Raw genomic sequence first — 15,395 nt, forward strand, 5'->3', positions numbered from 1 at the left:
CTATACATTTGAGACCAAAGAACACTGGTCTATTACTCTCACAGATTGGGGAGATGGGGAGAGTCAAATCCACTCAAGCCCAGGTTGGACTCAGAGAACTCATGGCATCACCAACTTCCTAGATTCCCAAGCTAGAAACCTTAGAATACTCCTTCATGCATTTCTTATCTTCCCAAAGTCTTACCAATACTGCTTGAAAATGTTTCTCCAATACTTCAAGTGCCCTCTTCCCACCTTTTCTCTGCCTGCTTTCAGGACCTCACCCCTTACTCTGAGTTTTCCTGTGGAGATCATTAATATAACCACTCTTTCCATCTCTATCTACCTAACTGCAGGTTGTACATCCCCAATCTCAAAATCTAAAGTTCAAAATGCTCCAGAATCTGAAACTTTCTGAGTACCTATATAATGCCACAAGTATAAAATTCTACATGTGACCTCATGGGACTGGTTGCAGTCAAAATGCAGACCCACTAACAATATATAAAATTACCTTCAGGCTACATGCACAAGATATACAGGAAACATAAATGAATTTCAGGTTTAGACTTGGGTCCATTCCCAGGATATCTCATTATATATATTCAGACATTCCAAATCTGAAACACATCTAATCCTAAGAATTTTGAATAAGAGATATTCGACCTGCGTAAATGCCACCCCCCACACGTGCGTGCATGTGCATGTACATTTGCATACATTTAAATTTTTGAGGATTGCCAGATATTTTACAAAGTATCTACACCATTTTACAAGTCCCACCAGCAGGGGAAAGGGTTTCAATTTCTCCAAATCCTTGTCAACAATTGTTATCGTCTCGTTTTTATTATGGCGGTCCTAGATGGAATAAAATGGTATCACGATTGTGGTTCTGATTTACATTTTCCTTTCATTTTTTTTTATTTCCAGAATTCCCAGTTCTTTATTCAAAGCTGGCCACTGAGAGCACTCAATATATTTTTTTGTTCACTCATTCACTCACTAACTATTTATCAAGCACCAACTATGTGCTAGGCTGTCTCCTCAAGGCCATGAACACAACAGTAAACAAAATAAGCAGAACTGGCGAGGAATGAATAAGCAAGATGCCACTAACCAGGAGGGCTGGTGTGAGTACAGAGGTGGTTCTCCTCCTGGATTTGTCAAGGGGATGGACCCCAAATGATTTTGCCATCACCTCCAAATCGACTCATCATGCTGTTCTGAGTGTGACTCAGGAAGGTTCAACATCAACTTAAGAAGCTCAATTCCTATTCCTGAGGTAGATTCAGATTTAAGAATGTGACAAAAATGACTATTACTACTGTCCTCATTGTCCTGCATGTACAATGGAGAAACATCTATTAGAGCCTGGTATGTACACCTTCCTTTTCTGTTAACAGTTCTGCAATTTGGGGGGTGGGGGGGAGAATCAGCTTTCCTTGACACACATTCATTCATTCAACCAACTTTTTTGTGTGTGTGTGCTACCATGTGCCAGAGATGCTTCTAAGTGCTGAGGATATGGCAGTGAACAAATCTGACAAAGTAAAAATATCTCCTCTCTTGGAACTTATGTTCTAGGGTTTTAGCCCACGTGTTTCAGGCAGAGATGGGTGCACTCTTATTTCAGAGGGCACAGCCAGAGTGGCAAATCCCCTACAGTTCTGGTGGCTGGTTCCAGGAAAAGAATGTAACCCCACATAGAACCCCTCATGAGACCTTTGCTAGAATAAAAGGTACTCTTGTTTCATTTTTGAAAATTAGAAGATTTAAGCCTAGAAGTTCAAGGGGTTGCTACATAAGTGTGAATCTAACAAGAAAACAGAACCAAGAGACAGAAAGTAAACACGTCCTAAAATGGCACTGTTAGAATAATAAAGTAAAGCATGCTGAACGGGAGAGCCCTGAACTTCTCAGGTCAAGAGACTTATTTATTTATCTTGCTTAAGCCATTTTGAGCTGGGTTTTCTCTTTTTTTGCTACTAAAAGAGCCCTAGTTAATACATGGAGTGTTTTATAAGAAGCCTAAGCAAAATTAGGAAAGTCAGGATCAGTCTAATTTCAGGGCATACATAGCTGTTCTTAAACCTAGGCACAAAGGCCCCCGCACGGATGCAGCCAGGCAGACCAAACCCTAACCCAGCTCACAGTACAGACCTATCCCAGATCCTGTAGTTAGACATGGCTTCCCCACCTCCTTTTCTCTTTTTTAAGACATACAGACTTGTTTCAGAGAAGAAGCTGTCAGTAATGACAGGAAACCCTTCTCTGTTCAGCAACAGTCTGCTCACTCTCTCTCTCCTACCATGACACACTTGTAAAATTGGAAATGAGCTGACAGATGGGCCCAAGGAAGCCCGACGTTTGCCCCGTTCTTGAATGAGACTTGGTGTTTTCTCCAATTTTGGTTTACTGCTGTACAATTTCATTTCCACTGAGGAGTTAACAACAAATCGCCTACCCTGAGGAATGCTACCTTTTGAACTGGACCTCCAAGTATTAAGGAAAAGAAATAAACTCAGACTTTTCCTCTTAGGAAGGAGAGGCAAAATAAAACTGGTTTCCTGAAATTAGTCATGAAAGCAAACCCTCAATGTGATAAAAAAGATAAGAAATTCTCTGTGAACAAAAGAAGCAAAAGGTACTAGAAGGCAGCTTGAGCTACTGGGTCAGGGAGATCACAGGAAGAGAGCCTGGGAGGCTCCCAGTACTGAGACAGCAACTCCACAGGCTGATCACAGGGTCAAAGATAAAGGGGTCCTTCCAATAGCTAGGTCTTACCCACCTCAGGGGCCCCCGGTGGGCTCCACTGAACTGCCTGAGGGCTCGCTCCATTCAAGCTCCCAGTAGAACTGAGGGCTCCAGACAGATGGATCAAATACTTTTCTTTAAGACATTTGATCAGCTCTTCACTATCTCAGACTAGCCAATCCACAATGTATAAACACTTCAAAACAAAATTTTACATAATAAACATATACAACTTTTGTCAATTAAAAAAAGTAACCATGAAACCATATTTAAAAAAATTCAGAGTCTGTGATGAAAAAGATGAAGTTATTACACAAACTCATTAAGTCTGAAGTAGGCAGAGGGCCCTATAGGAACATGGGCTTATAAACAGAGAGGGCCAGGGGAGGTTTCCCACAAAAGGACTACTAAGCTGAGTCCTGAAGGGTAGGCAGGGAGAAAGAGAAACTACAGGCGGGGGAAAGTCTGGTATTTCAACATAACACCTGGCAGATGTGATGGCTGGTTATTTGGGAAATACAAGGCAGAATTTGTGTACTTAAATAAAAAGACCTTGGAAAGTAGTCCCTTTGGGAAATTATATGCTTACTCCGAGGATATTTTCACTGTTCATTTTTAAGCTGTTTTCACTCCTTAGAAAAGCTTCACCATCTTTTGAGAATTTATTTTTTAATAGAGCTCTAGACTTTTATAGCCAAGTATGATAAATATGGTCAATGACCAAGCTTGAGAACACTGGTATAGGAGAAAAGAGTAGGGAAGGAGCTATAAAGGAAACATTATGTGTTTCCTTGGGTAACTGAGAAGCTGGGTCTCAAGTCAATTCCCAAAGGGGAAAATATTACACAATAATAAATAACAAAGTCCTTGAAATAGGGTAACAACTTGACTATGTTATGGGATAAGAACTACTTGGAAGGGAGTCCTGAGCTGAATCCTGAAGGATCAAAAGGTATTTTCCAGGCAGGTAATAATATCAATTCTGGGAGATTTGTCTTTTCAAACACTTCAGACATGCTCTTAGTTGCAAATACAAGCCTATAGTCAGAGCTCCCAAGAATTGAAAAATCTTTGCTCACTACCTGCCGTTTGAATTTTCAAACAACAACAACAAAAAATCCTGGAATAAGATACTCCACTGAGATAAGAATACTGCTTTCCTTGTAAAAACTGTTACCTTCTATATCAATGCACGATAGTAGCAGCTGTTATTTAAAAATCACGTTGGATAACTGTTTCAGTATCTCATACGACTACCAAGGAACAAAGCAATCTGAATCCCTGCAGAAAGAATGAATACATCATCCTAACAATATACAGCCACAGCAAGAAATTTCTGGAAGTTATTTGATTCTTCCCTTCCATATGAGGAAAAAAAATCATTTTATATATTTGTCAGCCTTACTCTTTTAATGTTTCAATACTGAGTCTATTTGCAACATAATATAAGATTTTATAGGACTCCTAAAAAGAATTAATCTCAATATTTAAAATCTATATTTTTTTTTATTTTAGTGTAACAGTAGAATTTATTGAAGAATAGAAACAGGAACAGAACTGTTGCAGTGCAATGGGGACTCATCGCACGTTTTCTTCCTAAAATCTATTTTTTAAAAAAAATGTTTTTAGTTGTTGTAGACCTTTATTTATTTATATGCAGTGCTGAGAATTGAACCCAGTGCATCACACATGCCAGGCAAGTGTGCTACCACTGAGCCACAGCCCCCTAAAATCTATTTTTTAAAAGGACATATTCTGGGTGTGGTGGCGCATGCCTATAATCCCAGAGGCTTGGGAGGCTAAGGCAGGAGGATGGCGAGTTCAAAGCCAGCCTCAGCAAAAGCGAGGTGCTAAGCAACTCAGGGAGAGCCTGTCTCTAAATGAAATATAAAATAGGGCTGGGGATATGGCTCAGTGGCCAAGTGTCCCTGAGTTCAACCCTGTTACCCAAATAAATAAATAAAAGGCATACATATTTGTCTTGAGTTTCTAAAATTAAAATACCTAATCAAATATGTATTTATAAAGAAAACCTATCCTTTCCCCAAATCATCACAGCATGAAGAATCAGCTTTAAGTTCCTGATTTTTCTATATAAACTTAGGGTTTGTCATATTATTTTTTTGACTTTTTTTTTTTAAATAAAAAGGGTATTTCTTGCCACTCCTATGCCTGTGCTGAACTTAATGTTTATTTCACTATTATTATTGTTTACTTCTTTGTTGAAATGTAACACACAAAGTGTTATGTAAAGGAGAAAAGGATTTGAACATATTTAATAAGTTTCACTTTAGAATGTAAGGAAATTAATATCTTTTTATCCTTGGTTAAGTGCACTTATTTAAAATGAGAACTTGCTGAATGGTATGTTTCCTAAGAAAAATGGAATGAACAGATCTACACATGTAGTCTTATATTATGTTCAGTTTGAAATGCTACTGCAATTGTTTTTTTCCTTGTTATGTTTCCATGAAGCTATGAATTAAAACCCACACTATACTGGGTCTACACTAGCAGCTATCATGAGACAAAAAAAGGGACATACAATAAAATTAGTTTTTTTTTTTTTTTTTCTGAAGACCTGAAATTAATCAGCATTAGGTTCAAGGAGAATACTAATTGGGGGATTCTATTCTAGACAAACTTCACAATATAAGAAGCAAACCAAGATTCAACGCCAACACCTACTGCTTTGTTCATATTTCAAAAGCTCACAGGCTATAATTCACAGTGCTAGATAGTACAATTTCAGTTTTAATTTCTTGTCATAGTCAACCAAAATATTTTTACATGATGACTTGTGCAATTATTACACAAATATGATTAAGTTCCATTGATCCTTCTACCTTATTTGGATATTCATTCTTCCATTAGCAAAAAACAATGAAAACCAGAAGCATGTTGTTTTAGCAAATTATGAGTTTAACATTAAAATAATTGTCTCATATGTTTCATAAGGGTTTAATATTGAACTGCTTCTCTGTATTGAAATATGTGAAAATGTATCTAACCTGGAAGTACTTCTGACATGGATCACTGGGCGTCAGCAATGGTGCAGGAAATAGTTTATAATTTGCAATCTAAAAAACAAAAAGGAATCATTTGAGAAATTAAAACCTCAAATAACAAAGCATAAAAGGAAACTATCATAACATTGAAAGTTCTTCCAAAAGCTGTTCAAAATTTTAAACAAATGTTGGCAAATTATGTACAAATTTTTGTTTATATTCACAGTCAATCCCACTACTTCTGACTCTAATTTGAGTTCCTACTTAACCACATTCCCCATAAACATTTATTAAGAATTATTTTCTCCATGCCAGGCCAAAGCTGTCTGTCTCAGGTTTCCAATGGCTTTTTCTTTTTTCTTTTGGTTGTAGTTGGGCACAATACCTTTATTTAATTTATTTATTTTTATGTAGTGCTGAGGATTGAACCCAGCGCCTCGCACATGCTAGGTGAACACTCTACCACTGAGCCACAACCCCAGCCTTCCACTGCGTTTTTCCCCACTAAACACTTATAATTCAGAAGCCACTAAGGAAAAAAAATAACATACATAAAACTACATAAAAACGAAAACCTTCTGTTTAAGAAAAAAAATTACTATAAATATGGTAACAATGAGAAACAAATTACCATCACAGATGACATAAAAGGACAATTTTCCTTTATCTAGAAAGCAATCCCTGAAATCATTAAGAAAACTAATAACAAGCTACAGGAACATGAGCAAAGGACAGGAACAAGTGCCAAAAGAAACGTAAGTGCCCAATAAACATAATTAACTAACCTCATAGGAAACTAAACAAAATGCAATCTAAGTACAATAACTGACTGGTTCTCATAGATCAGAATACCAAGATGAACAAGCTTGAGAACATATAATCTAAGGCAAGGACGCTGGAAATAAGAATACTCAAATCTTGCAGGTAAAAACTGACAGAACTCTTTGGGAGACCATTTGCAAATATCTGAGCAAATTCAAAATACATCAAACTCTACTGCTCAGCAATTTCACTTCCAAGAATTCATTTTACTGATAAACTCACTTTGATGCTATCATTCTACAACCAGAAAAACCTGGTAATGACCTAACTGATAGTCAGTGGACAACTGGCTCATTAAGTTATGATACATCTATTTAATGCCACCATTAGGAAACATGAAGAGGAACTGTGTGCACCCACATGGAAAGGACTTCAAGACATATCACTGAGAAGTCACTAACATGCAGGGCATGGCATGATATAATTGACTAACCATTTTAAAAGCATACACATATGAACACACACAGGTGCACACTCACACACCTGCATTTAGAGAGGAAATTTCTCAAAGGAACAGTAAGGAACTAGAAATAGCAGTAAACCGCCAGTTTACCAATTAGATACATAACAAGGGAAACTAAAAACAGACCTTGTTTTCAATGAGTCTGCTATCAGGAATGTCACTTAGACAGATAATGTATTATATTATAGTAGGTTAAATGAGGATACTGCATGACTCCATTTATGTAAAGTACAAAAACAGGAAAAAACATTGTGTGTCAGGATGGTAGTGGGGGCAGGCGCAGAAGAGGAAGACGCAGGAGAGTAGCTTCAGGGATACTGGTCACAGCAATGAACTGGTTCTTGACTGAATGGGAAAAATTCATCAAGCTGGGCTGCTATGGGCACATTTTTATAAGTGCACTGCCATTTTACAAAAAGTTACAAGAAAGGGCTAAAGGCTAGAGGTTTTCTGAAGCATAATTCAAATGGAAAAACTTCGTATTTGCAAAGCCTCTAAATTCTAACCTAACCTTTCCAAACTAGTAACCTTTAATGAGCATTACTTCCAACTTTATGATTCAGATAATGACCTGACAACCTGGTCTGCTGGTCCACAATACATTTTTAATTATATTTTCACATACTGTGGGTAAGGCTCATTACTCTGGTATAATTAAAGGGGTGGGTTTATTTTAAACTGTCCTGAAATACCAAGAGGTGCCTCCCTCCAGACACATTTGTCTTCACCCCATGCCTTTCTCAGCACCTTAAAAAGTATTTTTACAATTCAATTTTCCTTTGGGTGTTGAGGCAGGGGGAAGATGTCTTCAATGTACCTTAAATTATAAGCAGAAACACCAAAGTGATAAATAAATAGTTCAATGAAACAAATACCAATGAAGTAGAGAGAAAACCAAAGAAAGGCAACTTTGGGAAGGCTTGAACAAAAGTTAAGAACATGCACATCTTTACTGTATATAATCCTTAAAATAGTCCTGTTTTCCTGTACTGAACCAAACTGCACCTTTAGCAAAGTTAAGAATTAGACACTTTGCTAATCACTTCATGCCATAAATAGCCCTGTGCTATTATCAACCAATACACATTCCATACTTACCTCACGCCATGCATTATGCTAGAAGCAGGGATGCAAGGACAGTTTAGTCAACAAAAACTATTTTCCTCTTCAGTGCAGTCTATTGGGGGAGATGGATGTTAATCACAAAATTAACTCAGATCAGTATGTAAATATGTATGTTCTGGGAGAAAATATCTTGGTTGTTAACAAAGGATAGGTGACAGGCTGCAGTCTGGAAAGGTTCTCCTGAGACAATGAAATTTGAGGACTACATAGGATTTAGGAAGGAGAAACATTTCTTAAACACCTACCATGTACAAGAAGGCATTTCCTGGCCTTGGAGATGGAGTACAAATATCCAAGCTACTTTTCCTTGATGAATGAATCTAATCTGGTAAAAACAGTTTCTGATAGGGACTTGCTGGTGTGAACCAACAATAACTTGAGAAAAAACAAAAGAGGCACTTAGGAAATGGGAAAACACTATGCAAATGTACGGTTTTAAGAAGAATCTACAGCTGTGCTGTCCGATATAGCTGCTACTAGCAGCAATACAGAGCTTTCAAACACTTAAAAGGTGACCAGTCCAACTGAAGAACTGAATTTTCAACTTTATTAACTATACTCAATTTAATTACAAATTCATAAAGTGATACTTGATACACTGGAAAATTAAGTAACACTGGAACTTTTAGAGTAGGTGAGCCTACTTTTTCAACTCTGAATTTTATGGAATCTGAATACAGGCCAAATATTTCCATGAATATTTTGCATCTGAGTTCAGTGCTATGAGTATAAAATACATGTTGATTTTGAAGACTCTGCACAAAAAAATGCCAAATGTCTCACATTAGTAATATTTAAATATTGAATTAATGTTGAAATGAAAACATCTCAGATGTACTGAGTTAAATTAAACGTGTTTAAATTAAATTTAACTTTTTAAATTTTTGTTTTCATGTGGACTAGAAATTTCAATTTACCTATGTGCCTGGTCTTTTATTTCTGTCGGAGAAGTGCTGACCCAGAGAATGTAGACAGAGTCCGAAACTTTACCTTAGATTAAATTATTGTCTATCTTAATCAAATGATTATCTACCTTCTATCTGTAAAAGTAAAGTCTAGCAGAAATGTTACCTCTCCCGTGATGCTGGAGATTTTGCCAGCAGCATTCAGAGCAAGTGCCTTTCTTGCCACAGAAATCACATTCTGAGGTCAAAGGTGCTGGGGACGAATGGCAGGCCACTACATGTTCTGCATTAGGAACACAGTTGTGATTTTAAGCTGAAGCACAAAACAACCTAAGTGAAATAGTCTACAGTGATTTCCTGCCTTCCAGCGGTGTTTGCCTGTGCCCTGTAAATGAAAATCCATTGCGCTGACGGGCCTTGGGGTGATGCTATTAGGGCATAATAAACATTCCACAGGACCTGAGAGAGCCCGCAACAGAATTCACAAAAGCACAATTAAACAAATAGATGAGTGAATAAATAAATAGAACACCCACTATTCTATTCTGGTTCTGTGTAAGATGCCAGGGACTTGCAAATGATTCCAAACAGAATAAAAATCAGACAAAGAATTTGGCTTTGCCTGTCTTCCCCAAATACAGGCAAATGCAACTGACAAATTCGTCCCTCTCAATTGACTACTCTCTCTGTCCTGCCTGCTCTCTCCTCAGACATTGTTATGGTATGATGTGATTTGTGTCCCCCAAGGATCTGCTGTGAAGAATGGCTTGGTCCCCAGGGTGGTGCTGTTGGAAGGGGGTGGGCCCTTTGGGAGGTGGAGCCTTGTATGAGGCCTTCAGGCCGTGGAGGAGTTGAGGGTGTGAGGTACCTCTCCCTCAGCCCCTTGGTAGTTCTGGCAAAAGGGCTGTTACAGAGACCTTTTGAGGGCCCAAGTGGCTCTCGGTCCACTGGCCTGAGACATAACCCTGGCCTGCTCCCACATGCATTCTAACCTTTGTTCCCACCATTGTTCTTCACCTTGATGTAACTGTGTTATCAGCTTTTATTTTCCCCCTATAACAAAATACCTGGGGTAATCAACTTTCAGAGAGAAAAGGTTTATTTGGGTTCATAGTTTTGAAAGCTTCAGTTCATGGTCAGTTAGCCCTGTTGCTTTGGGGCCTGTGGTGAGGTGGCATATCATGGCAGGAACACACCGTGGAATGAAGCTGCTCACCTCAGAGCTGGGATGGGAAGAGAGAGAGAAGACATGGTCCCACAATTCCCTCTGAGGGTACCTCCCTAGTGACTTCAAACCTCCCAGTAGGCCCTGCCTCTTAATATTACACTGCTTTCCAGTAGCATCACAGGCTGGTGACCAAGCCTTGAATCCCTGACCTTTGGGGGAATACTCCCAATTCAAACTGCAACAGTGATATAGCCCTCATCATAACTGAGCTGATACAGGTGCCATGCCCTTAAACTTCTACCACTCTGAGCTAAGTCGCCCTTCTCTCTCTCTCCTCAGGTATTTCATTGTAATAACATAAAGCTGACTACACAAACATTAAGTACTGCATGCAATTCCATAACTCCTCTCTTGCCCTTCAGTCTAATCCCTCCCTTCACTTCCTCTCAGATCTATCCTAGATCCACAATATCAGATAAATAACTTCTCTGTTCACAATCCCTCCCTTATCCAGAAATCGCCAGAATTAATTCTTTTGACTATTGAAAATCTAGTTCCAATTGATTCTAGAACCTCTCCTTGACTCAAACCCTTCATTACCTTCAAGTAACTACTTTCTTGGAAACTTTAATGTTCTGTAATCCTATCAGACTCAATAACTCCTTCCTATGATAAATATTTTTTGTTATGGTTTGGATATGAGGTACCCCCCTGCAAAGTTCCTGTGTTAATGCATGAGCTAAAACAGATTATGAGAGTGAATAGTTACTACTCTCTAAGAGAGTAGCAACCTAATTGGTGGATCAATCCATTTGATGGATTAATACTCTGAATGGATTACTGGGTAGAAACTGGGGCGAGGCTAGAGAAAGGAGGTCACTGGGGGCATGTCTTGGAGATCGTATAATCTGTCCCGGTCTCTTTGCTCTTCTTGCTTCTTGGCTTGCAAGAACTGAGCAGATTTTCTCTGACTCACCTCTGGTCCAGAGTGATAGAGTCGCTTTACCAGGGACTGAATCTCCGAAACCATGAGACCAAATAAACTCTTCCTCCTTTTAAGTTATTCAGGACAGATATTTTGGTCACAGAGATGAAAAGCTGACTAACACTTAAAATGACCCTTTATTCTCTTGAAGTAAAATTCATAGATATATAACTTATCGACACATAAATTCCAGAAAGGGAGAAATTACAGTAGGGATGCATTTCAATAAGCAAATTTTCAAGCGTGGTAAACTAGGGATCATAATGAACAGTCATCAGACATTTGCCTATGTACAGAATCACTGTTAGGGTAACAGCTATGTTAGAAGCTATGTTATGACAGAAGCTGAGTGTTGTATATGGACAACTCAGATATTGTGAAATACACTGCTGTCATTAACATCATTAACTTCAAAATACTCAATAACTCTTAGGAAATACCAAAGATACTAAATATGATTATCTTTTGATCAGGAGGCTTTAGAATATACAGTGTCTATTAAAACCATAAAAAAACTTTACATGTAGAACTTTTGGGATAATTATAAACATGTGGTTCACCTACATGAATATTCAGCAGATTGTCTGGGAGATTCACAGATTTAAGACATTCTTTGTTGGACAGGGCAGTCCTGGATGCTGCAAGATATTTATCATTCCTGCTCTCATCCCAAAAACTGAAGTAGTGAGTCCCTTTCTATACTCCCTAAGGAGTTCTAGCTACTACTAAATCCCCTACTTTGCAAGTTTGGACCTTTGCCCGGAGTTCTCTTCCTCTTCTTGTTTGACACTCAGGTTCAACATGATCTTGAACCACTCTTAATGTTGGCAAGCTTGTTCTCTTATCAATGGCAAATTATGGTTACCATCAATCTGACAGTTACGATAGGATTAAACAAGATACCAAATGTTGATCACTTGATTTGCTTAGTTCCAAGCATATCCTCAACATTCGTAAATAATAACTGCTATTACTGTTATTAATATTTTCTTAACACATATGAATTGTTTTCTCAATTAGGTTGTAAGCTCTGGTGCCTTGGAGATCTTTGTACACCCAACCTAAGGACCTAGTAAATTCTGGTGGCTCGTATCTCCCATTTTCTTTCCCTGTCCCATCCTGACTTCTTGTGAAAATATTCACAAATAGTAGCCTGTTTCCAAGAACGAAGAACTTCAATTACAATGGAAATGGAGTTTTGGCATTACTGAAAACATCACTGTAACCTGCCAAGCAGAGGAAGAGCTGTCCAAATGCTGCTGATGTACTTTTTTTCCTTGAAAATCTGCAGGGCATATTAATTGATGAATACTTTTATATGTAATATTGTGCTCCATGGGGGGGGGAATTTAAGTTTTTTTTAATTTGGGGAACATAAACCTTTAGTAGTAATAAATTTCTTACATCCACATACCTGGGACTCTACTGCAGTTCAGAATCATTGCTCTGATTCTGAATCATCGAGAGATCCTAAGTTGACCAAATATAAAATTTAAAACAGAAAGAAAAAAGTTATGGTAACTTCTCAACCGCAACCCACGCAGACAAGACAAGCTGGGTTAAAACAGGCTGACTGTGACATTAAGCCAAGAAGATGGTGGCAAAAAAAAAAAAAAAAATCACACAACACAGAAATAATTTTGGAATCAAGGACAGGACAGCTCTTTGACCTTAAGGGTCAAGCTTCCCATGCTAGAAAGAGAGTGAGCCCACCTTTTCTATATTTTATAGTGGGGACATCAGAGGCAGGGATAAGGTTTCAAGAGTAGAGTCTTGCTTCATGATGTTTTGTGGTCAGCAGATTGATTGACATCTTGGCAAGTCACGCCCATCTCAGGTGCTGTGTGGGATCTTAGGCAGAAGTAGAGGGGGAGGCTCACTTGCATCATGCGATCAATCTGGAGTTGGCAGAGCCAGACCTATCCCCTCAGGAAGCTACTATGTACAACACAGTCCATACACAGCCCACGGACAGCTAGTGACGGTAACTAAGGTACAAAAATTAATCCTTTCTCTAATTTCTATGTCTTTTTAAAGATTTTTTTTTTATTGGTAGATGGACACAATACCTTTATTTTTATGTGGTACTGAGGATCAAACCTAGCGCCTCCCATGTGCGAGGCGAGTACTCTGCCACTGAGCTACAACCCCAGCCCTTAATTTCTGTCTCTTAAGCAAAATGCTTACAAATGTCGATTTGGGATTCTGGTTCTTTATCCTGCTCCATTCAATGTTCTCAAACCATTTCCAAACAAATAATTCTGAGAACACTATCAAAGAAAGAAAAATACGCACAGAGAGAAAGAAGTCTATTTTCTGAAATGTTTCCTGGGGGGGAAACACTAACAACTGGAAAAGAAAGATTTTCAAGACAGATCACCAGATGTAGATGTTTCCATTTAGGAGTGACTTTTATAATTGTGAATCAGAAAATTTTTAAATGAAGCAAAAGATATTATACTTTCCCACAATATTCTTGGATCCCCACTTTTTATATGTCTCAGGCATTACATCTGCAGTTTAGAAATAACAGCAATGCTTCCTACTTCTAAGAAGGGCCAGTTTAAAATATGCTGCTGGCTAGCTGTGGGGGACCCACTGCGTTCATGGCGCCAACTGACAGTCTCTGTATCCTCGCCCTCTGCTCTGTGACTCTGTACTCCCTTTCCACTGGCTCTGGGCTCAGCTGTGCAACTTGCTTTGGTCAACTGGATGTTAGCAAATGGGATGACATGCTTTGCCCATTTCCAGCCCCTTGAAGAAGACAAGATCTGTGCTACTATCATGAGACACGCCGAGGCTGGCCTGTAGGAAGGCTGTTGGAGGCTTGGGTAGGTCAGCTGAGTCCTCTTGGCCAAGACCATCTTAGGCCAGCCTACACCACCCAACACCGAGCACAGGGGCATTCTGCACAAATGAGCACATCTGTAGACTCTTCCTGTAATGGACTGTAGGCATATGAGCCCAACAGAGACTCCTGGCAGAATTACTCAGCTGTCCTGAAGATACTAATGGTTACTGCTTAAGCCACTGAGTTTTAGAATGCATTTCATCATGCAATATTGTGAGTAGATAAATGATACACTAGTTATACCCACAACAACGAAAAGTGATTACAGAAGAGCTGCTGGGATTAAATCTGAACTGATCCACAAGAGGGATGATGCTATGTGAAGATCCTACTGTGGGGAATCAACCTGTTTCTGAGACTCATGCCCTCCCTGGGTTATTACACAGGGCTGCCTTCATCAATACAGGTACAACTTCAGCCTCTCACACTAACTGCTCATTCACAGCATGCCGCTATTTATGGTTTGCACATTAGAAAACACTGTGATGGAGCAAATTTTAGGTATTCTTCATAAGGACACGTAAATAACATTATTTCCATTAGGAAAAAGGATCAGAACCAAGTTAAATGTTTGTCATTAGAAAATTGATTAAATAAAGTATTATACTCATACAAAACTATTCATCACTCAAAACTGGGGATGTTTCTGTCTGTAATTATGTAGAAAGGATCTTTACTAAAACATTACTGAATAGAAAAAATAAATAGCTATAAAACAGTATGATGAAGACATAGGCACTCCCTACACAATGCTTTCAATTTCTTCGCTCAAAAATTACCAATAGGGGTGGGGTTGTGGCTCAGTGGTAAAGCACTTGCCTAGCATATGTGAGGCACTGGGTTTGATTATAAGCACCACATATAAATAAATAAATAATAAAAGTTTATCAACAACTAAAAAAAATATTTTTATTAAAAGGGGCGGGGGCTAGGGATGTGGCTCAGTGGTTAAGTGCCCCTGGGTTCAATCCCTGGTACAAAAAAAAAGTCACAATATAAAGTTGGGAGAAAGGCAGTATGTGCAGTTGTCATTCTTTCATTAAAAAACTGTTCACAGGGCTGGGGATGTGGCTCAAGCGGTAGCGCAGTCTCCTGGCATGCGTGTGGCCTGGGTTCGATCCTTACAAACAAAGATGTTGTGTCCACCGAAAACTAAAAAAAATAAATATTAAAAAAAATTTTTTTCTCTCTCTCTAAAAAAAAATAAAAACTGTTAACATCTTTTTACGTAAAATAAAGCACAAATTAAGAAGATTACACAAAACAGTCTATTACTATAAAGACGGTACTCTTCTAATTACCACCCAGATCAAAAAACACACTTGAGTAGCTACC

General features: G+C 38.5%; 1 protein-coding gene across 17 annotated transcripts in view; it reads right to left on the minus strand.

Annotated features, from left to right (window-relative positions):
- Apbb2 (amyloid beta precursor protein binding family B member 2) overlaps positions 1-15,395 on the minus strand; it is a 397,355-nt gene that overhangs the window by 170,418 nt on the left and 211,542 nt on the right. For 5 of the 17 annotated variants that reach the window (XM_058582047.1, XM_058582005.1, XM_058581987.1 and 2 more), the window contains one exon: positions 5,745-5,813. The exons of the other annotated variants lie outside the window; for them this stretch is intronic. In XM_058582047.1, coding sequence (XP_058438030.1) covers positions 5,745-5,763 — 19 coding nt within the window. In that variant the 5' untranslated portion in view covers positions 5,764-5,813. The remainder of the gene's footprint in view (positions 1-5,744; positions 5,814-15,395) is intronic. 17 annotated transcript variants of the gene reach the window in all.

This window comes from Marmota monax, unplaced genomic scaffold, assembly GCF_021218885.2.
Source record: "Marmota monax isolate L192 unplaced genomic scaffold, Marmota_monax_Labrador192_F-V1.1 WCK01_AAM20220418_F8-fsc00025, whole genome shotgun sequence".
NCBI lineage: Eukaryota > Metazoa > Chordata > Mammalia > Rodentia > Sciuridae > Marmota > Marmota monax.